The sequence below is a fragment of the Physella acuta genome, unplaced genomic scaffold (assembly GCF_028476545.2).
Source record: "Physella acuta isolate Inbredline_101_S28 unplaced genomic scaffold, ASM2847654v3 ptg000981l, whole genome shotgun sequence".
NCBI classification, from domain to species: Eukaryota; Metazoa; Mollusca; class Gastropoda; family Physidae; genus Physella; species Physella acuta.
This window is the reverse complement of record NW_026732498.1, coordinates 43,666-67,939: the sequence shown is the minus strand read 5'-3', so window position 1 is coordinate 67,939 and position 24,274 is coordinate 43,666. Positions and strand designations below refer to the sequence as shown.

General features: G+C 40.8%; 2 protein-coding genes and 1 long non-coding RNA gene across 3 annotated transcripts in view; 1 reads left to right on the top strand and 2 right to left on the bottom strand.

Annotated features, from left to right (window-relative positions):
- The first annotated feature begins 1,554 nt into the window (after positions 1 to 1,554).
- Positions 1,555 to 2,848, top strand: LOC131954231 (uncharacterized). The gene is made up of 3 exons (XR_009388746.1): positions 1,555 to 1,671; positions 1,930 to 2,059; positions 2,691 to 2,848. It is a non-coding gene; the product is annotated as an uncharacterized LOC131954231 (long non-coding RNA).
- Positions 2,849 to 6,038: 3,190 nt separating this feature from the next.
- LOC131954227 (adenosine receptor A3-like) lies at positions 6,039 to 7,517 on the bottom strand. The gene has a single exon (XM_059317789.1). It carries the CDS (start codon positions 7,386 to 7,388, stop codon positions 6,057 to 6,059), a length of 1,332 nt encoding a protein of 443 aa, XP_059173772.1. The 5' UTR covers positions 7,389 to 7,517; the 3' UTR covers positions 6,039 to 6,056.
- Positions 7,518 to 11,893: 4,376 nt separating this feature from the next.
- The window catches only part of LOC131954221 (neurogenic locus notch homolog protein 1-like), a 34,351-nt gene continuing 21,970 nt past the window's right edge, over positions 11,894 to 24,274 (bottom strand). The window contains exons 2-11 of the mRNA XM_059317784.1: positions 21,568 to 21,719; positions 19,412 to 19,668; positions 18,377 to 18,545; positions 17,035 to 17,205; positions 15,864 to 15,971; positions 14,747 to 14,987; positions 13,883 to 14,058; positions 13,091 to 13,195; positions 12,251 to 12,445; positions 11,894 to 11,916 (exon numbers count right to left, since the gene is read on the bottom strand). Coding sequence (XP_059173767.1) covers positions 11,894 to 11,916; positions 12,251 to 12,445; positions 13,091 to 13,195; positions 13,883 to 14,058; positions 14,747 to 14,987; positions 15,864 to 15,971; positions 17,035 to 17,205; positions 18,377 to 18,545; positions 19,412 to 19,668; positions 21,568 to 21,697 — 1,575 coding nt within the window. The 5' untranslated portion in view covers positions 21,698 to 21,719. The remainder of the gene's footprint in view (positions 11,917 to 12,250; positions 12,446 to 13,090; positions 13,196 to 13,882; positions 14,059 to 14,746; positions 14,988 to 15,863; positions 15,972 to 17,034; positions 17,206 to 18,376; positions 18,546 to 19,411; positions 19,669 to 21,567; positions 21,720 to 24,274) is intronic.

Here is a 24,274-nt window from a genome sequence, read left to right as displayed (position 1 = left end):
ATATAATATGGTAAAAGATCACATTCACATATTCTATGGTGAAAGACAACATTCACATATCCTATGGTAAAAGACCACATTCACATATCCTATGGTAAAAGACCACATTCACATGTCATTTGGTAAAAGACCACATTCACATATAATATGGTAAAAGATCACATTCACATATTCTATGGTAAAAGACAACATTCACATATCCTATGGTAAAAAATCACATTCACATATAATATGGTAAAAGATTACATTCACATATCCTATGGTAAAAGATCACATTCACATATAATATGGTAAAAGATCACATTCACATATCCTATGGTAAAAGACCACATTCACATATAATATGGTAAAAGACAACATTCACATATCCTAACGTAAAAGATTACATTCACATATCCTATGGTAAAAGACCACATTCACATATCCTATGGTAAAAGATCACATTCACATATCCTATGGTAAAAGACCACATTCACATATCCTATGGTAAAAGATCACATTCACATATCCTATGGTAAAAGATCACATTCACATATAATATGGTAAAAGATCACATATCCTAACGTAAAAGATTACATTCACATATAATATGGTAAAATATCACATTCACATATCCTATGGTAAAAGATCACATGCACATATCCTATGGTAAAAGATCACATTCACATATTTGCTGGGTGTGTACCACAACTTTGCCCACGTGATTCCCGATTAAGTTGCGTCGCTTTCAGCTGCTCTTACCCCATACACAAAGAGGAACTTTTATTTAAAGGCTGTAGTACCGTTGGTTTAGAGCTGTCCGTGTATACTGTCCTACAGATTGTTACACCTGTCTAAAAAGACTGTCCTACAGATTGTTAAAGCAGTCCGTAAAGACTGTCCTACAGATTGTTACAGCTGTCCGTGAAGACTGTCCTACAGATTGTTACAGCTGTTCAAGAAGACTGTCTGACAGATTGTTACACCTGTCTAAAAAGACTGTCCTACAGATTGTTAAAGCAGTCCGTAAAGGCTGTCCTACAGGTTGTTACAGCTGTCCGTAAAGACTGTCCTACAGATTGTTACAGCTGTCCGTGAAGGCTGTCCTACAGATTGTTACAGCTGTTCAAGAAGACTGTCTGACAGATTGTTACACCTGTCTAAAAAGACTGTCCTACAGATTGTTAAAGCAGTCCGTAAAGGCTGTCCTACAGGTTGTTACAGCTGTCCGTAAAGACTGTCCTACAGATTGTTACAGCTGTCAGTGAAGACTGTCCTACAGATTGTTACAGCTGTTCAAGAAGACTGTCTGACAGATTGTTACACCTGTCTAAAAAGACTGTCCTACAGATTGTTAAAGCAGTCCGTAAAGGCTGTCCTACAGATTGTTACAGCTGTTCAAGAAGACTGTCTGACAGATTGTTACACCTGTCTAAAAAGACTGTCCTACAGATTGTTAAAGCAGTCCGTAAAGGCTGTCCTACGGGTTGTTACAGCTGTCCGTAAAGACTGTCCTACAGATTGTTACAGCTGTCCGTGAAGGCTGTCATGTAGCTTGTTACAGCTGTCCTACAGATTGTTGTGTTACAGCTGGTCTTGTTATCTGTGACGTCAGAGATAAGTACCAGACACCAGACAAGATGGCCGCTCCAAGATTGTCCTTTCTATTTTTCGTCTTATTTATTTCGGCAGGTAAAAACACACATCCTTATATAAAATTATAGTACCTGTAGCTCAATGTTTTATCACAGATTTTATATTAGCTGCTTTATTTAAAATTTATATAAATAAGATATTTCGTTTGGAAACGAACCTATATTTCGTGTTTGAACAACACACTTGAACTAAAATCTCAGGAATAAAATTATGAAGTCGTGTTGACTTTTTTCAAGCTAGTAGTAGCTCTAATTTGTTGAACATAAATGAATTTATCTTGATTGTTTTCTTAAGGCTGTGGTCAGCTGATCACACCTTACCAGTCCTGTCAGATGAAGTGTATCCAAGACATCAATCATTACGTCACACCTGAGTCGAAGCCTCTCTTTCAACAAGGATGTCAACAGTACTGTCAGCTACACGCGTAATTGTGGTTTTTTCTTCTTGTAATTTAAAATTTGCAACGTGTGTAAGCCCGAGTTTCTTCCAGGCATCTCTTCCAGGAGGGGAGGTCAGAGCCCCCCCTCCCTCCCGAAGAAAGTCTACCGCCTTTCTCCCCCCCCCCCCCCCCCCCAAACGAATTGGAATGTATATAGAAAATGTATACTTTTAACAGTAACCGTCCCCCCGTCGGAAATTTTAATCCGCCCCACCCCCCCCCCCCCCCCAGAAAATTTTTAGTGCCCCTCCCCCGGACAAAAAAGTCTGTAAGAAACACATGTGTGGTGCAGCGTGGTCGAAGAGTAGAGCTTTCGACTGCTAACCCGAAAGTGCCGGGCTAGAGTCCGCATGTACTCAACGTTAAAGAAATTAAAGGCGGATGGGCATAGTGCTGACAACACTATTCCTTCGCATGTCGTGGACTATAAAACTGCGAACTCTACTTCACCTGCCATATGGACAGTATGTTTTGACATTGTACTTTCTTTTTGTAACAAGGAATGAACTTTATTCTATACAAATTGTAACAAGAAATTAACCATTTGTAGTTAGTTTAAACTTTAAAGTGATTTCTATAATTTTGAATTTATTTTATTAAATTATTCTATCTTTAGTTATGACGATTTGCTGGCACAGATTGGTGGTCAGACAATTCTGTAAACAGGACAGTGATGTTTGGTTAGAACACATCAGTGGATGTCAGTCTATGGACATCATGTCAGCACTTGCTGTCTAGTGTAGTAAAATAAAAATACAGGAAGATTTGTTATACAATATGTTAGTTATATCTGTGTTCATTACTGTGTTTTCAGCCTTCTCTCTCTTCCCCTCTGTCAATTCTCTTCCTTTCTCTCGCTATTTCTTTCTCTTTTTTTCACTATGTCCCTCTATCTTAGTATCCCCTATATCTCTCTTATTCTCTCTTTCTCACCCTTTATCTCTTAGCTCAAGCTAAGGTCATTAGCCAGTCAGGGTGAGGCATGGGTTATATAGCTGACCCCATGTTAGTCGTGAGTAAATAAACAGTTCCCGGCTGATTGGGCCGGGTTTCGTCATGAAAATGAAATCATTCACCCACGGGTACGGCGGCGATTCAGACATTTTGTGACGATTGTTTGTTTGTGTGTGGAAAAAAAGGGGGGGGGGGCGGACGAAGACGTGTATTTTGTATTTGTAAGGAGAAACATAATACATTTTTAAAAAAAAAATCATCAGAATAATGGCTTCTATTGTGGTCGTGAGTCTTTCTATCAACTGATTACGCAATCTGATGAGAAATCATTTCTGATTTTTCGGAGGTGTGTGGGATTAGTAAATCAACTAAAATAGCAAGACATTATCTATGGAGGACCTTCAGTAAAACATATAAGTAATAGTGTCCATATGCAGTACTAGCTAATCCCCTTCCCAATGGGGCAATGTCAACCCAATAGATGACAGCTGGCTAGTACAGTAGCGTAGCGAGGGGGGGGGGACATTTGTCCCCGGGCGCCGACTTTAGGGGGCGCCAAAATGGGTTGGAAAAAAATAAATTGAAAGGTTGAGGGGGTGCAAATCGAAAGTTTGAGGGGGGGGGGGGGTGCAAATCGAAAGTTTGAGGGGAGGGGTGCAAATCGAAAAGTTTGTCCCCGGGCGCCTTGAAGTGTCGCTACGCTACGCCTCTGGGCTAGTAACATGCTTCGAACAACTTCTAGTTACATGACCGATGAATTCAGGTGATCAACATGTAGGTGTGTACTTTACCTGTGTGTGATCTAGACCACCTGACCCCCACAATACTATCTTTAACCTGGGCAATTTGCATGGGTCACAGAGGTCAAGGGCAACGATAAGGCTTGGCTCAAATCACATTCGCTCTCTCCTTATCTCTCTATCTCTCTCACTCTCTTTTCCTCTCTTTCTCTCTGTATCCTCCTCACTCTCTTTCCCTCTCTTTCTCTCTGTATCACTCTCACTCTCTCTATATCCCTTTCACTCTCTTTCTCTCTCTTTCTCTCTGTATCCCTCTCACTCTCTCTATATCCCTTTCACTCTCTTTCTCTCTCTTTCTCTCTGTATCCCTCTCACTCTCTCTATATCCCTTTCACTCTCTTTCTCTCTCTTTCTCTCTGTATCCCTCTCACTCTCTCTATATCCCTTTCACTCTCTTTCCCTCTCTTTCTCTCTGTATACCTCTCACTCTTTCCCTCTTTTTCCCTCAGTCACTGTCTCTTCCTCCTTTTCTGTCGCTCCCACCGACACATCTCTCTCTCTCTAATCTCTTCAGATAGGAACAGGGCATTTCCCTCATCATTTACCCCCCGGAGATTCCCCCCCCCCGACATTACCCCCCGGACAGGGTTAGAGTTAGGGCTAGTTTAGGGTTAGGGCTAGGGTTAGGGTTAGGTTTAGGGCTAGGGTTAGGGTTAGGGTAGGGCTAGGTTTAGGGCTAGGGTTAGGGTTAGGTTTAGGGCTAGGGTTAGGGCTAGGTTTAGGGCTAGGGTTAGGGTTAGGGTTAGGGTCAAACCAATGTCTAGCGTTGGTTTTGGTTTTGTGTGAAGTTATAGGCAAATGTGGATGCTTAGGTTTTGGTCTTTTTCTTAAGGTTAGGATTAAAGTAGTATATAGGTATAGAATTCTAGTCAGAGTTAGGATTCTAACTTAAGAGATGGTGTGGGTGGGGGGGGGGGGGGTAATTCCCCATGGGGGGGGGGGAATTGATAGGGGGTAATTGCTCCGGGGGATAAATACGGGGGGATGTCCGGGGGTAATTCCGGGGGGGGGGGGGTGAAGTCCTGTAGCCCTTCAGATATACTAAAGATAAGTTGGTCCGGCCGATCAACAACAGCAGCAAATGATAAACAATGCACTCAAACACGAACAGTGCTGCCAGATCATTGGCTAATCTTCATTTGATTATTTACAGTGTATTTTTGGTTGGAAAGAAAAATGTGACATTAATTTTTCGAGTAAAGTTTGATTGCACGCAATTACACACACACGCATTCTCTTTCTCTCTATATATATCTCTCTCTCACTCACACACGCACACATCGTGCGCTACCCCCGAACACAATTTTTCGTTTGTTATTTTACGAGATTTAAACACTTTTTGTTCGAAATCCAGGGAAAGGCGTGGTCGAGTCGGTAAAGCTCATGGTTGTTAAACCGAAAAGTCTCGAGTTCGAACACACTGGCAGATGGGGATCGTTAGCTTGGGACAGCCACTCTTCTAGGAGAGACAACTCCAAAATCAAACAACTGCTGCCTTATAGTTTGTTCTTGGTTGGACAAAGGCTATGGAAGCAAATCCAAAAAGAAAAGCTGGCTGAAATCAGAGTCCATGGCCTCAATGGCGGATAACCAGTTGACACGTATATTAATTGTGATGGAGGCGTGGTCGAGTCGGCAAAAGCTCATGGTTTAAACCCTCTGACAGATAAGGCTCGATACCTTCCAACGCTAAAAATTAAGAACGAAGAAGAAGTTCGAAATCCACCAAAGTATTATTGAACAAATATTTCTGGCCCTTTCTTTTAGCTACACAACAATTACATTTTACAAAATGCTAAATAGAAAAATGTTAAGGAAAACAAAAGTTAAACCAAGTTGTGACATTTTTACATGAGTAGAGTTTGCTTCAGTGAGTAAAGTTGCACTACTGTGACAAGACTGTAATATGGGTTGAAATTTGGGTTCGACTCTTGTTTAGAATGACGTCGTTCTGAACTATTCACAACATATTTGTATAACTCTAACCAAACCTTGAGTCATTGAAAACATTTAATTAGTAATCTTTAACATAGATGGTCAGTCGATATACAGTTGCACTTCCCACAATTCAATACTCGCTTTATTGGAAAACTTAAAACAATGAAACAGTAACAAAAAATGTCTCTTTATTCAGTCTCAAACAAGATAACTTGAAACTAAAACAAAAGTTTCTATTAAAAAAAAACGACATTTTTATGTGTGTAAAAAAAAACAGAAAAAAAAACACTTCAAGCACGCACTATCGCTTCGCTTGCACGGGATACAGCTCCAGATACAACAGACTGGCTTCTCTCAGATGCACTATCTTTTTTACTCTCCTCCTTACTTCTTTTTGCCGTCTCCACGGTCAGTCTCCTCACCGGATCCACGTTGCTGTGAGACGCGGAAGAGTGGGACGACCCGGTCTCAACGTTGCTCGCGTAGCGTGCGGCCGCGTCGAAATTTTGTTCCGTGATGGAGTCCCGAGCAAAGGAGCTTTGGGCGAAGGTCGTTTTCTCGTCCGGGTTGCGGAAAAACCCCATCCCGTGTTTTTCCCGATACATCTCCCGTAAGGTCGCCCGCCATCGCCAAGGGCAGGTCACCAGCATGATCCGGTAGACTTCTCGGTAGTCTTCCCTGAATATAGCGTAGATCGGCGCGTTGAGTAGGGAATTCCCGAAGGAGAGGATGAGCGAGACGCACCTTATGATTTCAACGTCTCGTTTTGAGACGTTGAAGTACGTGACTGGGGAGATGACGATGAAAGGCAACCACATGATGATGAACATCAGCATCAGCATCGACGTCATCTTGACGGTTTTTATTCGGTTCCTCAACTTGATCGACTGCTCGTCATTTTTCCCGATGCCCTGTTTTTCAAAAGCTTTCACCTGCGACCAGACGACGACCAGAATTTGGGAGTAGAGGATCGTACAGACGAAGAGTACAGGCGCCCCGCCCGCCAGAACGATCATGAGCACGTAGTACTTCGGCAACGTCTGGTAGAAGTAGCAGCGCAGATAGACATTACGGATGTCGTAGTTGTAGTTGTGCCAGCCGAAGAAGGGAACCAACGTCAAGGCTATGATCAAAACCCACATGATGATCGTGCCTTTCATGGTTCGCTCAACCGTGATGAATTGCCGGTACTTCATGGGCCACATGATGGCAAGATACCTGTCTAAAGTGATAAAGAGCAAAGACAACAACGACGCGCCGGCCGTTAACACGGGGGAGGTGAGGAAAATCAAACAGGTGCTTTGTTTAGAGAACAACATGGCTTTTGTTGAGTCTATGTAGCTGAGCATGTAGAGGGGGAGGCAGTAGATCCCCATGAGAAGGTCCGCCACGGACAAGCTGAGCAGGAGGATGTTGTTGGAGTTGTAGAAGCCAGGGTAGAGGATCATCCCGAACACGACCAGAGAGTTGGACAGGGTGATCAGCGGCACGTACACGGCCGAGACGGCGAGGAAAATTTTCTGCGTCAGCAGGACGCTGTCGTCTTTCAGGTAGCCGAAGGTGAAGTTCTGCGACTCGGAATTGGCCGCCAGGAGCATGTCAAAGTCAATTAACCCCGCCATTTTAGCGGTGTTTACTTTTTGTTAGCAGCAATGTTTTTATTTTTTATTTTAGGTACACCTCATGTTTCCGTCACTGCATAAAACACAGGTAGTTCTATATACGACATGGCTCACGAGGGTAGGGCATAGGACACGGCACCCTCACTGTCGGCTGTCACTGAATGGTGTGAAAACAAAAGAGAAGTTATGTAATCAGCACACCCAGCTATTGTAACGTTTGGCCGTCTCCCACCATAACCTCGAGAAAAAAAGATTTGGGGGTAAATTGAAGAAAAATATAAGGTATCAGAATAATTTGTAAATTTGATATTTTTATGATATATGTAAATGAATATTTGTATAGGATCTCAAGGGGGAGGAGTCACCTGGAGGGTTAACACGCCCCACACTTTAACACACATACATTTATAGACCCCCTTCCAAGAAAAATATAAAACGAAAATTAAAAAAAAAAACCCGAATGACTAACTACTCTTTTGCGTTTATGGGACCTTAAAAAAATTACCCACAGTTTAGTACTGATGTGTGCAAACGTAAAATAGATTTTTAAAAGGGGCGGGGTGGTTGGATGGTAGAACGCACAACTACGGACACCAAAGTAGAAAGTTTGGATCCTAGACTCGAGACATTAAGACGTCTTTGTGTCCATCTAACTCTGCTGGGCACCTGACTCACATCAGGGAGAGGAATGGCGGCATTGAACTGACAACACTCTCTCCTTCATATGCCGAAGTCACAGGCACAGGTGAACTCTACTTCATCTGCCCAGTTACGAAAGCGTTCATTTCCTTTCTATGTCCATTATAACGGATGTCGGTTATGTGAAAGTGTTCAACGCTATCCTTGCTGGTATATTTACATCTTGTTAAGTATCACTGTATTAACACCATAAAGAGTTTCTTTCAGGCATCTCTTCGAGGAGGGGGAGGGAATGGGGGAAGCACGTCTACCGATTCCCGAACGAAATATATTTTATATAGAAAATATATACTTTTAGTGCCCCCCCCCCTCGAAAGTTACAAAAGCTGCACCTCCAGGGAGAAAAAAAAAGTCTGAAAGAAACACTAACACCATAACTAACTCACCTTAAAATATAAACATACTATGTAACTATACCAAATCACTTACTTCCTGTTAAACATCGCAATCAGGCAGACATGTTGCTATTTAATTTCTCTACAACCAAGACTTAGTTATTTCCACTGTTTTTTGATAAAACATAGTAGATCAGATTCACATATTCCATACAGTAGATTTGACAGACTTGTAGTCGAGTTGTGTTTTTTAAAAGTTCTATTTCACATCCTAGCTTTTGATAAATGAAACGTCACTTCAAAGTGTCATTTAAAAAGCTGAACTCGAGAGTTTTTATATTAAATCGAAGTAGAGATTTAAAACTTGCCGTGTAAATACAGCTAGATGAATGTTTGTCCTTTATTATGGCTTCATATTGAAAAAATATTATCAAATGTAGAATAAACTGACATGTTCACTAAATAATATTTTGCTTCCGGGTTGATTGTTTTTTAAAATATCGAAACAAAAATCTTGAAACAATATTGGGAAAGATTTACGGCAAATAATTTTACATAAAAGGGAGGTAGTCTAAAAGTTTTGACATTATTTATTTTATTATTTCCCTTGAAAATATCTATAAAAGAAAACACGGTTTTTAAAACTTTTTGGTGAATCATTTAAATCTTTTCCCGTTCGTGCCCAAGACATATGGGGCAGATGAAGTAGAGTTCATCTGTTTCAGTGACTACGACTTATGAAGGGATTGTGTAGTCAGAACTATGCACAGTCGTATAAATTTCTCCCTAACGTGAGTTAGGTAACCATCAGAGCTGGGTAGACTCAGGGACGTTCTACTGACGTGAACTGGGTTTTTACTGAATAGATTAAATATAACAGGAACAGTAAAACAATGTAAACATTTAAAATGAGTAACGACATTTGTATCCTACCCATCTTTCACACACAGTTAGCAGTGGAGTTATGATGAGATAGGTACCATGTATCCCTCTCGCACCATGTTGTTTTTTTCTTTTTGTAGTACACAGTGCCTTATATAGACCAATAGAGAAGGACAAAGGAGTAGCCCACGACAATACAAATATGGAGGACGTGGCGCTGGGAGCGACACACACTGCGAAAGGCTCACTCTTATGTGACACGCCAGGCGCTTGAGTGGAACCCCCAGGGAAGGGGAAAGAGAGGGCGCCCAAGACAGACCTGTAGACCGAGTCTTCTAACGAACTGAAGACAGTAGGGATGTCTTTGGAGATTGCAAAATCAACAGCCGGGGACAGTGCCAGATGAAAGGGTATGGTTAAGGCCCTATGCTCCACAAGGTGTAAAGAGGATAAAGTCAAGTCAAAGTCAAGTTTCATCTTGCCATTACCACAGTAACATCAAAACGATTTTACTTGCTACAACACTTCTACTTCGTTCTTATTTGTAATGTCGGAAGTGATTTCCTCCAACACAATTATTAAGTACTATGTACTAACTTTTTATGATCCATAAATGCAGTTGAACTAACAATACAACTTTTAAAGATACGTAGGATTATGACAGGATTTTATTGTTAATACAAAAGCTAATTAAAATATACAACAGCAAACAGAGTATCTTTATCTTGATACTATTTATAACTTTTTAAAAGACTGACACACACGCACAACAGCTCATGACAGTTCTTTCTTTACAATGTTTTGTTTACAGTTAGGCTAAACAAAATAAATGATCAGAAACCATTTAGAGTGATTGGATTAAAAAGTAAACTAACAAAATGTACACGTGTTTTCTTTCAAAACATGATGACAAGACAATTTAACTTCCACTAGATGTTTTCAATACGTATATCTAAGATTGATCAGCTAATAACAATCTGCATCATTTATTGCGCTACCCACAATTAGCAGACAAATATCAAGTTTATATATATATATATATATATATATACATATTTAAATTCAAATGTGTAAATTAACTTTTTAGTTTATCTAGAAACCTATCTACATTGAAATTGTGATTGTTTTTTCTGAAAAAGTAAACATTATTGAGTTTATTAAGTACAGTCTCATCTATTCATTAGCATTCAATCTACACTCAAATATACCAACCACGTCATACATCCAAGTCTGTCAAATAGAATATATATATATATATATATATATATATATATATATATATATATATATATATATATATATAAACTGTCATCAGCGTCCGACACCCTTACCCCCACCCCCCGACCCACTCCGGAAAATTCAGTCCGTAACAATCACCCCCCCCCCCCCCCACCTCCTGCGGACAAAAAAAATCTAAAGAAATACTGCAAACTAAATATTTATTTTCAAACCGGAAGCTAATTTTAAATAAAACTACATTTTTGACCATTATATCTAGGCCAAATCTTAACTTTAACGCCCAGAGTCGTCGCGACCATTCCCGGCGCCCGGTGACAAACTTTCTATTTGGCGCCCTCCCCCCCATATATTTTTTTTTATATTTATAATGCAAAACTGAAGCTAAAATGAGCTATTCTTTTTTTTCCAACCCATTTTGGCGCCCCCTAAGGTCGACGCCCGGGGTCATTTGTACGCCCCCGACCCCACCCCCCTCGCTACGCCTCTGTTAACGCCAACATAAGGTAGTAAGGTTCACCCGAGAGCACACACATAATAACCTCATTTACACAACACCAATACATTTGGCACCAGACATATACCCCCCCCCCCCCCACACACACACAACACCCCGACACACCTAGACGCCCCAGCACAACTCAACATAATAATTGTAATACACTCTTCAAGGAGATTGGGTGTAGCGAATGGGACCCCTCAGTTGCTACTCATGACATCAGTGCTACGTCACTTCCGGTGGGTGTGACGGGGTGTGAATTGTTTGTAAACATTGACAACGTGGTCATCTTTGTGTTTTTCTCATCTCTTCGTTTCGTTTAGTGTGGATAAAAAATTCTCTGATTTAGCTGTAAAGGAAAGAAAAAAAGTCAAGTAAGAATTTTTTTTTTTAAAGTCATAAAAACTGACTTGTCATATCACTGGAAAGTTAGAGCTCATTTTTTTTTTTGATAAAGGAGTATGGTGGGAATTTTTGGTGGTCTTTACTTTACCCAACTAATGCCAGGTACTCGTTTGGGCTGAGTGGACAAAGAAATTGAGCTATGACAGAAGTTTATTTTTTTAAAAAATGGACAAATGGAACAGGAGTTTCTTGTATTGTGATAAAAAGAACTTACACACGACTTAACAATTTTCAGAAGTAAATTGATTTTTTTTTGTAAATCTGATTTTGATTACTAAATAGGCCTACTTATGACAGCTGGTAAAACGGAATTTAGACAAAAGGGCTAGGGTTTCTTTCCGACATTTTTTCTCCGGAGGGTATGTGGGGTGGGGCGGGGTCTTAAAACCTGGGTGAAGAAAAGGTACGAAAGCATGTTAAATTATTTATTTTCAATATAAAAAAAAATGTCAACTTCGTCCCGTAAAGATGCCTGAAAGAAACATTGAAAAGGGCATAGTCATAAAACACAAGATGAAATTTAAATTCACGATAAAAAATTAAGTATGATACTTATTTTAAAACGAAGAAAAATTGATAGTTTTATGATAATATTATAAAAATAATAATTCAATTTATTTTTGTATCTAATGTAGGCTACCCGACTAAAAAAAAAAAAAACTGGAATGTTCGCGACAAAAATCAAGGTGTAGACAAGAATGTTCTGCGGGAACGCCGCGAAATCAACTCCTACAGAACGCCAGCTGGCGCGCAAGCGTAAACTCACACCGCGGAAAGATCACCGCGTTAACGAAACATGTACTCACCAAACTGGCAGGCCTTGCCGTGGAAATCCTCAGGACATTTGCATTTCCCCAGGTGGCAGCGGCCGCCGTTGAGACAAGGGGTTCTACATGAGTGTTCCTTCTGTCGGCACGCGGGCCCCGTGTAGCCCGCGTTACACAGGCAGGTGTTGGGGCTGACACAAACTCCCTTCACGCCGCAGGCTGGCTCACAGATGGCTGGTGGGATAGGAGGTGGTGGGATAGTGTCACAGTAGTGGGATAGGAGGCAGTAGGATAGTATCATATGGGATAGGAGGCAGTGGGATAGTGTCACAGTAGTGGGATAGGAGGCAGTAGGATAGTATCATATGGGATAGGAGGCAGTGGGATAGTGTCATTTGGGATAGGTGGCAGTGGGATATCATATGGGATAGGAGGCAGTGGGATAGTATCACAGTTATAGGATAGGAGGCAGTGGGATAGTTTCACAGTAATGGGATAAGAGGCAGTGGGATATTATCACAGTTATGGGATAACTGGATGTGGGATAGTTTCACAGTTATGGGATGAGATTAAGTGGGATATTTTCACAACAAACAATAACAAATCTATTGCTGCTGGGATATGAAGAAGTGGGATGTTATCACACTAAGGGGGTCAGATGGAGTGGGTTATCCCACTAAGGGGGTCAGATATAATGGGCTATCATTACACTATTAGAATCAGAGCCAGTGGGATAGTATAACACTACTAGGATACGATTTAGTGGGATATAAATATCAGACTAAGGGAATCAGATAGACTGGGCCATCATCACTCTAAGGTGTATTTAAATAGTTCACGTGTCAGTATCTACGTAGAGGTTTGGACTAAAAGACTTACGTAATTGACACCGTGCCCCCTTGTAGCCTGGTTTACAGCTACATTTGTTGAAGGCCAGACATTCGCCGCCATTTTTACACGTAGGGCTACACTTCAACTTCCGGTCTAAAGAAAAATGTATTTAAATTACAAATAATACAGGCCCATAATAATACAAAGTACAAGCACATAATAGTGCAAGCACATAATAGTACAAATAATAGAAGTACATAATAGTGCAATTAGTAAACGCACATGATATAAGTTTCTGCTGTCAATATATCAGTAATATATAGAAGATTGTAATGAGGTTTGTAAGTGTTGACAATGTGAACTAAAGCTTGTAGTTGTTTCTCTCACTCTCTTCTTACTAACTGGCTCTTTCAATGTCTTGTTGTCTATTCGAGGTAATATACTGTGATTACTATTGACTACCAAAGGCTTACTGCGTTGCCATGAAAACTCAAGTTTTGTAGTTTGAATAGACCGACTGTGTTGCTATGGAAACTGACCTTCTAATGTTTTGATCAGACCGTGTTGCCATGGAAACTGACCCTGTAAAGTTTTCAACAGACTGTGTTGCCATGTAAACTGACCGTTTAAAGTTTGGAACAGACCGGATGTGCTGCCATGGAAACTTACCTTTAAAGATTTAAACAGACTGTGTTGCCATGGAAACTGACCTTTTAAAGATTTAAACAGACTGTGTTGCCATGGAAACTGACCTTTTAAAGATTTAACCAGACTGTGTTGCCATGGAAACTGACCTTTTAAAGTTTTGAACAGACCGGATGTGTTGCCATGGAAACTGACCTTTCAAAGACTTCCTGCAGCACAGGACGCCCGTGGTGAGACCGGGCGTGTAGTCGCAGGATGACGTCACGTTGAGAGGAAAGACGTCCACTCGACCATAGGACAGGCAGGAGGAGTGGGCGTAGTTGACCCAACCACAGTCCTTGCCCACACCCGCCATCTTGCTGGCCTTACAGCTGTGTTGAATTATATGTGTGGTTAATATGGTTGTCACAATAGTCGGGTTTCCAACATATTCAGTTCAGTCAAAAATAGATCATAACATGAACATTGGATTTCTAAGAACTAAGTATGTTGTTTTTTATAGGACGGCGTGGTCTTAGAGGTAGAGCTCAAGACTGCTAACCCGAAAGTCTCGAGTTCGTATCCGGGTCCAAGTCAGTAGAAAATCCAGCTCTGATGGGTACCTGACTCAAGTTTGAGAAAGTAAGGTGGGCTGGGCATAGTTCTGACGAGACCACCGCTTCATATGCCAAGGTCAAGAAACATATTAACTCAACTTCATCCGCCCAATGGATCGCTAGGTCTACAGAGGATTCTTTACTTTTTACTTGTTATGTATAGTGAAGTATAGTTTTTTGGTGGTTCAATTAAGTCGTATTACAAAATCAAAATGGCGTCAGTAGTGATTCACGTTTTATTTGTATTTTTCGCCAAATGAATCTGTGTCCTCGCTAATTGTTCAGGCTACAAGTTTTGGAAAAAATATTGTTCATTCCCATTCCGAACTCGAGAATTTATATTTAATCAGCTTGGAGGGGGGGGGGATGTATAGAGAATAAACATCTATATTAACTGTTATATTTGTTATTTGAAAAGATGCCCGTCACATGATCAGGTTGGGACACGTCACCACAGCCTCACCTCTTGCACCTGTTCCGCCTGCTGGCAGCGTTGTAACCATAGCAACCGGGCAGGTCGAAGAGCTCGTACGTGGTCAGCTCCTGCAGACTCCTCTGGTCGCGGGGGCTGCACACCCGCCAGCCCTTGGTGCACAGGGACTTCCCCAGACGCACGTGACCCTCCCACGCGCCCTGACACGCCTGGATGTCGCGGTGCATCTGTAGACCGTCCGTGGTGCCATCGGCGCAGCCTGATGTGTACTCTGGTGGTGGGAGAGAAATGTTGCGGATTTACTACATAGAGTAATTTAGCTGTTGTAGAGAATGCTGCCAATTTACAACATGGTGTAATTTGGTCATTATAGAGAAATTGTGATGATTTAAACTTTGGTGCACGTTATTCATCATAGAAATATGTTTCAGATTTACAATATAGTGTAATTTAGTCGTTATAGAGAAATTGAGAAAAAGTGTGCTTTGTGTTTTAGTCGTTGTAGAAAATTATGCTGATTCACAAAATGGTGTTATTAAGTCTTTATAGAAAATATTGCTAATTTAGAACATGGTGCAAGTTAGTCGTTATAGAAAAATGTTGTAGATTTACAACATGGAGTAATGTGGTCATTCAATCAAGCTGTACATTTGTCGTCAAAAATATAACGTTGTAAGTTAAGACACACGTTGTTTTTATTAATACATCAGAGAAAAAATGTTATAGATTTAAGATAAAGCAATTTTAAGATAATATTAAAACAGTCAAACACTCTCTGTCTATACTAATTTTGAAATTATAGTGATTTTAGTTCTAGCAAACAGGAGACATTACATTAAAGTGAATTAAACAAAGATAATAAAATGTAGTTAACATATACTGTAAAAACAATTAAAATAATGCATGTGTATTTTTTAGTAAATTTTAAATGTATCCTATTATGAAGATTTGTTACTATGCTATTTTACAGGTTACATATGTATTTTGTAAAATTGTATTGTATGTGTTTGTCATTGTAATTCAAATGTTTAGCTTTTAAAATAAACACAGACGGATAAAATATAGTGTAAGAAAAGCAACACGTTTCTAAACCAAACACACAAACAAGTTTTAAAAAAAAAACATGAAAAAAAAAGTTTGTAATCACCAGCAACTTGCACGAAAGAACTGGCTGTGTCTATTCCCTCCTCATTGATCGCCTCACAGGTGTAAAGGCCGGTGTCTGATTTTCTTGCCAGTGTTACCAATAACTCACCTGTGTGACAAAAGAGAACGGGTCGGGTGTGAGTTAACATGCAGGTAACGGTGTAACAAGACACAAGGGATGGTTTCCTCTTTTAACTGTTGCAGACACGGTGCTAGTTGTTATCGGGGGTGAGCAATTTCTGTGTAGTTACGTAATAGGAACAATCCATTGTGGGGAGCGAGACTTGTATGTTGCAGACACAAGTTGTTTGTTGTTTTGGGTTAGCAATTGCTGTGTGGTTATAAATAGGAGCAATCCATTGTGGATTTTTATTTTTTTCATCATCGTCTTCGTTTAGTTTGACGCAGTGTTTATCAAAATATAACATTCCCGGTACATTATCATTTTGAAATACTAAGGTAAACTGTCATTAAAGTATAAATTAAATACATAATTAAATGTATCAATTATGAAGTTATGGGACGGGTTGACCGCTAGAGCGTTCAACAGCACCCGAAGGTTTAGAGTTCGGATCTCGGTCTGGAGTGGGGACTGTAGGACGTCCCAGAGTCCACCCAGCTCTGAGGGTAACTGAATTAAGTTAGGGAAAGTAAAGGCGCTAGTCATAGTGCTGACTAGACCATCCCTTCATATGCCAATGTGAAGAAACATATGAACTCTACTTCATCTGCGCTATGGATCTTTAGCTCTGAAAGAAAACTTTACGTCTGAGGTGTAAAATATTTTTAAATAATGTTTTTACCTTTAACTATGTGCTCAGTACAAAAACTGCTGAGAAAATTCAAATCATTATTAAATTAAATATGTGAAGTTATTCAGTACACGCCTATGCAGCGGGTATGTAACATACGTGACAGCTAATTAACCGCTGATTCTTATGGCTCATAAAGTAAGTTTGGTGTGTTCGAGTTTTTCCAACTACTTTCCCAGTTACCTAGATGTCGATGGTCAATGGTCGTTGACCATAAGTAAAATGTTTCAAAATAAAGTCGTCGTCGTCCCCCCATCCCCATTTTTTTCGGAGCTGGCGACCCACGTATTCGTACTAAAAAGATATGTATACAAATATAACCAAAGTCTTGCCCCCAGTGTGGGGGAGACAGAAACCCACCGGAAGACAATATGGAGATGCGCCCATTCCCCGGAGACAACGTCCGTCCGTCCTTGTACCACTGGACCCGGGGTGGGGGCATGCCCGAAGCCTGGCAGGTCAGGATGATGATCAAGTCCTTGTACACCCTGTGTCGCTCTGGGGGTTTGACCACAATGTTGGGTTTCTTGGCTGGGGAGAGATGGAAGCAATGGCAATGTAAACACAACACAACCACAATGTTGGGCTTCTTGGCTGGGGGAGAGATGGAATACACAGATAGGCTTGACCACAATGTTGGGTTTCTTGGCTGGGATATGGGGAAGTAATGGCAATGTAAACAATACACAGATAGGTTTGACCACAATGTTGGGTTTCTTGGCTGGGGGGGGGGGGGGGGGAGAGAAAAGTTATGCACATTTTAACAAAAAAAAAGAGGATTGACCACAATGTTGGGTTTCTTGGCTGGGGGAGACATTAAAGTAACGGCAATGTAAACAACACAGCCACGATGTTGGGTTTCTCGGCTAAGAGAGAGGGGATTAATGGCAATGTAAACAATACACAGATAGGTTTGACCACAATGTTGGGTTTCTTGGCTGGGGGAGAGATGGAAGTAATGGCAATGTAAACACAACACAACCACATGTTGGGTTTCTTCGATGAGAAAGAGAGAAGTAATGCCAATTTTAATAAAACGAAATTTTAAAAATGTAAACAACACAATAATTGGTGTTTCGGAAAAAACGGTCTACTGCTTTAATAATTTATTATATATTTTTTCATCGAGTTCCCCCTTTTATGGCAGGTGTAGTCTGATTATCTTAACAAAAACGTATAGCTATTCGAATGGCTTAAAAAACAAATGACGTGACAATTTGATTTTATAAGGTGTGATTTCTGTGGTGGAGGCTAGACAGGTGAGATCACACAATTTTTACAGCCAATGTCAACCAGCAAACAACGTATGTTCAGAACGCAGGGTCCTAGAATACATTTGATTTCTAAGCTAGGGTAAGTATGATATTACAACCAGAAATGAATTTATCAGCTTATATCAGCTAACTGAACTATCAGGGTTTCAATGTAATCAAACAGCAAAGTCAGTTTCAATGACTTCTAGAAGAATTATACATTTAAAAAATAACAAAACTATAGGTGTTAAACGGAAATGTGTTTAACAAAAAATTAAGAATTTCAAAATTTACATGAGATATACATTCAATTTTACAAACAATATTGGCGGTAAACAATCAAACACACCCACGACACAACGATAAATAACCTCTATCTCAAAACAGGTAAACCACAAATATTTCATTTTAACAAAGTTAAGCTCTATTATTGAACTGCTATGACCTACCTGGAAGTCGGCAGCAGATGACACCTGTCATGACCCCCGGCTTGAAATGACAGGCCGTGTTGAAGTGGGAGTCGGTGCAGCAGCTGGAATCGATCCTGCCACCCGTGATACAGGAGCTCTGGCCGGCCGTCTGGTGCGGACATTGGTAGCCGATACCGGCCAGGTCGTCCTGGAGGTAGAACATGATATATAGCATGATTTGAACATTGGTAGCCGATACCGGCCAGGTCGTCCTGATGGTTGGAGACGATGTATAACATGCTTTATATAACACGATTTATAACTATCTTTATAACATGCTTTATGCTGGCTGTGTGACTTGTTATATAACACGATTTATAACTATCTTTATAACATGCTTTATGCTGGCTGTGTGACTTTAACGCTTTATAGATATCTTTTTAACATGATTTATGCTGGCTTTGTGACTTGATGTGTAACCTGCTTTATAGCTGGCTTCTGTACCGATAAGATGCTAACTATACAGTTTGCTTTATAACCTAAAGCATGCTAGATATATAGCTAGCTTTATAATCTATAAGATACTAGCTATATAGTTTGCTAATTATATAGCTATGCAGTGGCGTAGCGAGGGGGGGGGGGCGGGGGGCGAGGGTGCGGACCGCACCGGGTGACAAATCGAAAGTTTGAGGGGGGGGGGTGCAAATCGAAAATTGACAGTTTGTCCCCGGTAAGGTTCGCTACCCCTCTGGGGGGTGACTTCACTAAGTGCCGCACCGGGTGACACCCGGCCTCGCTACGCCACTGTAGCTATGCACTGCTTTATAGCTGGCTACAAAATCTGCTTTATAACATTCTTTATAATATAGTGAGGCGTCTTTTGTTATTCAGATATTAAATATATTTCTTTCGGTGAAAATTTAAAAAAAATAATGAAAAACCAACAGTGCCTTCATTTATCAAAAGATTAATAAAAGAAAATTCTTACGTTTAGTATGAATGATATATGAACGAGTTCGATGCTGAATTCAATTTTTTATTTTGTGAAAGAACTAATTGCTGGCTAGTACTCACGTGCTCTAAGTCACCCCGACACTCCCGGCACCGTCCGCCATCTTGTGCGGCATTGTACGCCAGACATCCGGGCACCCTCTGTGCCTCCAGCCACGTGATGTTGCGGAGAATCTGGACGTCGAAGGACGTGCACACCCTCCAGCCCGGGGCGCAGAGCGAATTGGCGTTGGTGATGTGTCCGGCCCAGGCGCCCTCGCAGGCGGCCGTGTTCTCTGACCCGTGGAGACCCTCTCGCGTGCCGTCAGCACAGCCTGAAACTGTGGGGGGGGGGGGGGGGGGTGGGGGAGGGGGGGAGTGACTTGGTTTATTTATAAAGGCAACAAATACGTGCTAGGGTGGCTTAGTTATTTAAGTAATTGAAGAAATTAGGTGGTAATTTAGTGTTGGTTATAAATGCAACAAATATATGCGCGGATGGTTTCGTTATAATATTAATTCACCCTGTTTGAGGGTAATTTAGTCATTGAGGTAATTGAAGAAATTATAGGGTTACTAGTCACTGAGGTAATTGAAGAAATTTTAAGGTAACGTAGTCACTGAGGTAATTGAAGAAATTAGAGGTTAACTTAGTCACTGGGATTAATAAACAATTAGACGGTAATATAGTCACCGAGGTAACTTTACAAAGTAGAGGGTAACTTAGTTACTGTGGTAGCTTAATGATCAAGCTAACTAACCATGTTTGAAAGTAACACGGTATTTCCTTTCGGTTTTACAAATAGAAAAACTCTTTCGATTTCTTTCTTCTTCTTCTTCGTTCTTGATTTTAGTGTTGGAAGGGATCCCCTCCAACACAATTACGTATACGTTTCAACTGGTTATGCGCCATTGAGGCCATTGACTCCTATTTCAGCCTGCTTTTCATTTTGGATTTGCTTCCATCAACAAAGAGATGATCATAAGGATGTTTTAATTGACACAAGTCGTATCACACAACATAGCTACGGGCCTGATTAGGGGATTTAGTACAATGGTTTGGGCGTGTGTTTAGTTTTAAAGTGATATAACATGCTGTATGTTTACGACTATAAAACACACTGTGCTGTGGGAAGTAGCGTAACACACAAAACATGTGTTACTGTACTTGATAATCTAGGTGAGTTGTCACGGTTCACTCCTCGTGTTGTGAGTTGTTGTCAGTGTGTAGTCCAGTGTGTTCTTATTTCCGTACGGTGTGTAACTTGTAAAGATGGATGAAAGCGAAAGTGTGAACGGATCCTCTTCTCTCCCGTGGCGATGTATTTCTGCTACCAGGTAAGTCCAGGTTAATTTATATGTGGGGTAGTGGTAGATGCCGGTGTGTTCAAATGTTTTTATCACTGTGTTGGGCTAGACATGATAGACTTTAATTCTCGTCTAGCTTCTGTGTAGAAAGTTTATTCCATCTATACTTGTTTACTTATAACTAGCATTGGTTTTCTTCAAGTCGAGTGTTTTGTTACCTGTTTACAGTTCACCTGTTCACAGTCTAGCGCCCCCCCCCCCCAAACCCCGAACGAAATGGAATTTATATAGAAAACATATACTTTTACCAGTGTCCACCCCCTCGGAAAAATGTTGTCCCCCCGCCCCCGAAAGTATCAAGTGCCCCCCCTCCCCGGAGAAAGAGTCTGGAAAAACACTGCCTGTTTATGGTTATGTTTATATGTCCTGTGTCACGATTGACTGCCCATAAGCTTTGTATCGGCGACTTCCCAACAGCATTGTACACATTAAACAAAATAGTAACAAGGGAACTAAAATAACCGGGTGGGGGACAGAGGTGTAGCGACCTAATCCGGCGCCCAGGGCGGACTATCAATTCTGCGCCCCCCCCCCCTATTTCTATATATAGTTATTCCTGTCTGAGAAAAAGCCCCCCCCCCCCCTAAGTTGGAAAGGTTTGTAGCGCTTCTTACCATTTACTATCCTGTAACAATTTCTTTTTCGGCTTCACAAACTTGTTAAATCAGTGTGTGAAGCCTTGTAGTCGTTTATTTTTTCGTAGCTTTGACAGTGTATAATTCAATATTTCAGCTTAATATGAACTTTCAAATTAATTTCTCTACCCCTTTTGGCGCCCCATTGAGGTCGGCGCCCTGGGCGGCCACCCCACCCGCCCTCCCTTAGCTACGCCTCTGGTGGGGGATAATTAAATGATTACCTAACGAACTCACCAACAAACGACGCCGCCTGCACTGGGCAGACGACCAGTGCCAGAGCGCAGCAGACGATCTCCAGGGTCCATCCCAGGTAGCCCGTGCCTCGACTATTTGATGACAGCAAGGAGGCGTGGCCTGACGTCATGCCAGCGCGTCCACATTAGCGTCTGTGGAGAAACCAAAGGGGGGGGGGGTAAATTAGTGTCAGGTGGTCACATGTGTTCGGGGCAAAGTAACGATTATGTGATCAGTCTTAATTTATTCGTGTCTATATCTACACATACACCTAGCTATAATCTACATCTATACCTACATATATATCTATAAACTATATCTATACCTATGATCTATATGTATCAATGTATATATATATATATATATATATATATATATATATATATATATATATATATATATATATATATATATATATATATAAAAATGTTAACAGCCAATTATACATATATCAATCTATTATTGTAAGTATATATTCATATAAGCTACTATAACATATATATAAAACTATAAATTAATACATACATACAATATAGTACTTGTTTTAGTAATGAATGCACCTATGTATTTCAAGGGTAGATGAAAACAGGCTACATATATTTATACTGTCGCCACCACACCTATACGCATTAGGCAGACGGAGGGTGGACAGGAATTCTCTGATTCACTTCGCAAGTTTTTGATCTCCCTTCGATTAGAAATTTGCGGGTACTTAACGTCCCACATACAAAACAAAAATATTTGTGTATGTCCGTCCCTTGGCGTAGTTTGATGTTGGGTGGTTGGTGCGGCTCCGACTATTGTTTGATGTCGGGTTATCTTGATGTAGAGTGCGTCCACCCATCCCTTCTCCCAGTGGGGTATCCGGTGACGTTTGAGATTGAAGAAAAATGTGAATGTGACGTAAGCAGTAGTTTTTGTCATCGGTTTAACTAAGACAGTCGGGTGTGACGACCTAAGACAGGTGAGTCTAGGTGAGACAGGTGAGTCTAGGTGAAACAGGTGAGTCTAGGTGAGACAGGTGAGACTAGCTAAGACAGGTGAGACTGTGAGACTAGCGAAGACAGGTGAGACAACAAGATAAGACGACATAAGACAGGCGAGACGACATAAGTCAGATGAGACAACCTAAGAGGTGAAAATGAGACAGCGGAGACTAACTAAAATAATCTAATTCTGACCCGCAAAAACAGACCATGCTAGCCATTTTACCGTAACAATAACACACTATCGACATCTCAAGTAGAAAACCGATGAAATGAAATTCTTCCATATTATTGTTGACACTCTGTTAGAGTTTTAAATAGTTTTCATATTTTAAAATAGATCTACATAATTAAAAAAAAAATCCAGCTTGACCTTAATGAATCAGGTAAATACATCCTATAAAAAATGAGTTCCTGAGGTAAGCTGTTTCAGAAAAAAATGTCGATGAATCACAAGGGACGCAACTGCGTTATGTCAAGTGCCAACGAACTCTCTTTGTACTTACCTCCCCCACGCGACCTCGCCGCTGAAGTTATCGGTTCGAAATTCTTTAATGGGGGATAACTGTGAATAATATGTTTGGTATACATCTGCCTAGGCAATGTGGCGTTTGGGTGAGGGGTGAAAGGGGGAGGATATGAAAAATTCGAGCGGGGGTGTTAAGGTAAAATGTGATGAGAATTTGAGGAGAAATGTGAAACATGGGTGGGTGTGTCATACTATGCAATGTTTTATCACTATCTATAGACTTAAGCCGATACGTCATTTTAAACCTGACAATCTAGCTGGAACTATAACCCTAATTTTGAACCAAACTTCTAATGAAAAGCCTAACAAATCATAACCACTATATTCTTTATAAAATTCTGATATATAATCTTATGTTGTTACTTAGTTGACAAATAATGCGACTTTTAGGACGGCATAGACAGGTAAAATTAGACTTGACATCACTTGTGAATATATCCACCGATCATCCAGTATTTATTAGTTTCTAACACACGGCGGGTGTGTGGGTGTGTGGGGTGTGGGGGTGCGGTCCGCACCTGGTGATACCATTTAGGGGGTGGTGGCACCACGAAGAATTAATCTTAACATGTATAGTCAAATAGGTGTCGGCGTGGTCGAGTCGAAGCTCATGGTTGCTAACCCGATAAGTCTCGAGTTCGAACCCTCGGGTAGATGAGGCTCGATAGCTGGGGACAGCGACTTTTCTAGGAGAGACAACTCCAAAATTAAACAACTGCTGCCTTGTAGTTTGTTCTTGGTTTGACAAAGGCTATGGAAGCAAATCCAAAAAGAAAAGCAGGCTGAAATCATAGTCAATGGCCTCAATGGCGCATAACCATTTGACACATATACTGAATTGTGTTGGCGGGAGTACCTTCTAACACTAAAATTAAGAACGAAGAAGAAAAAGACAGTCAGATACAATGCCTTATCTAATTAATATAAAAAAAATTGTAAGGGGAGAAGAGTGACACCAAAAATCGAAAATACAAAATTGTGGGAGTGGGTGGGGGGGGGGGGGGTTAAACCTCTCGGCACTGGTTGACACCTAACCTATTACAAACCACTGGCTAATACGGTGAACGTATAACACACATCTTTACACAAATACATTGATTACACCTACGTTACAATAAAGTGTATTCTGCGCCCCTATGCATGAACGTGTTTAAATTTCACTTACCCTTAAGAACGTTAACTCTTCGCAGTT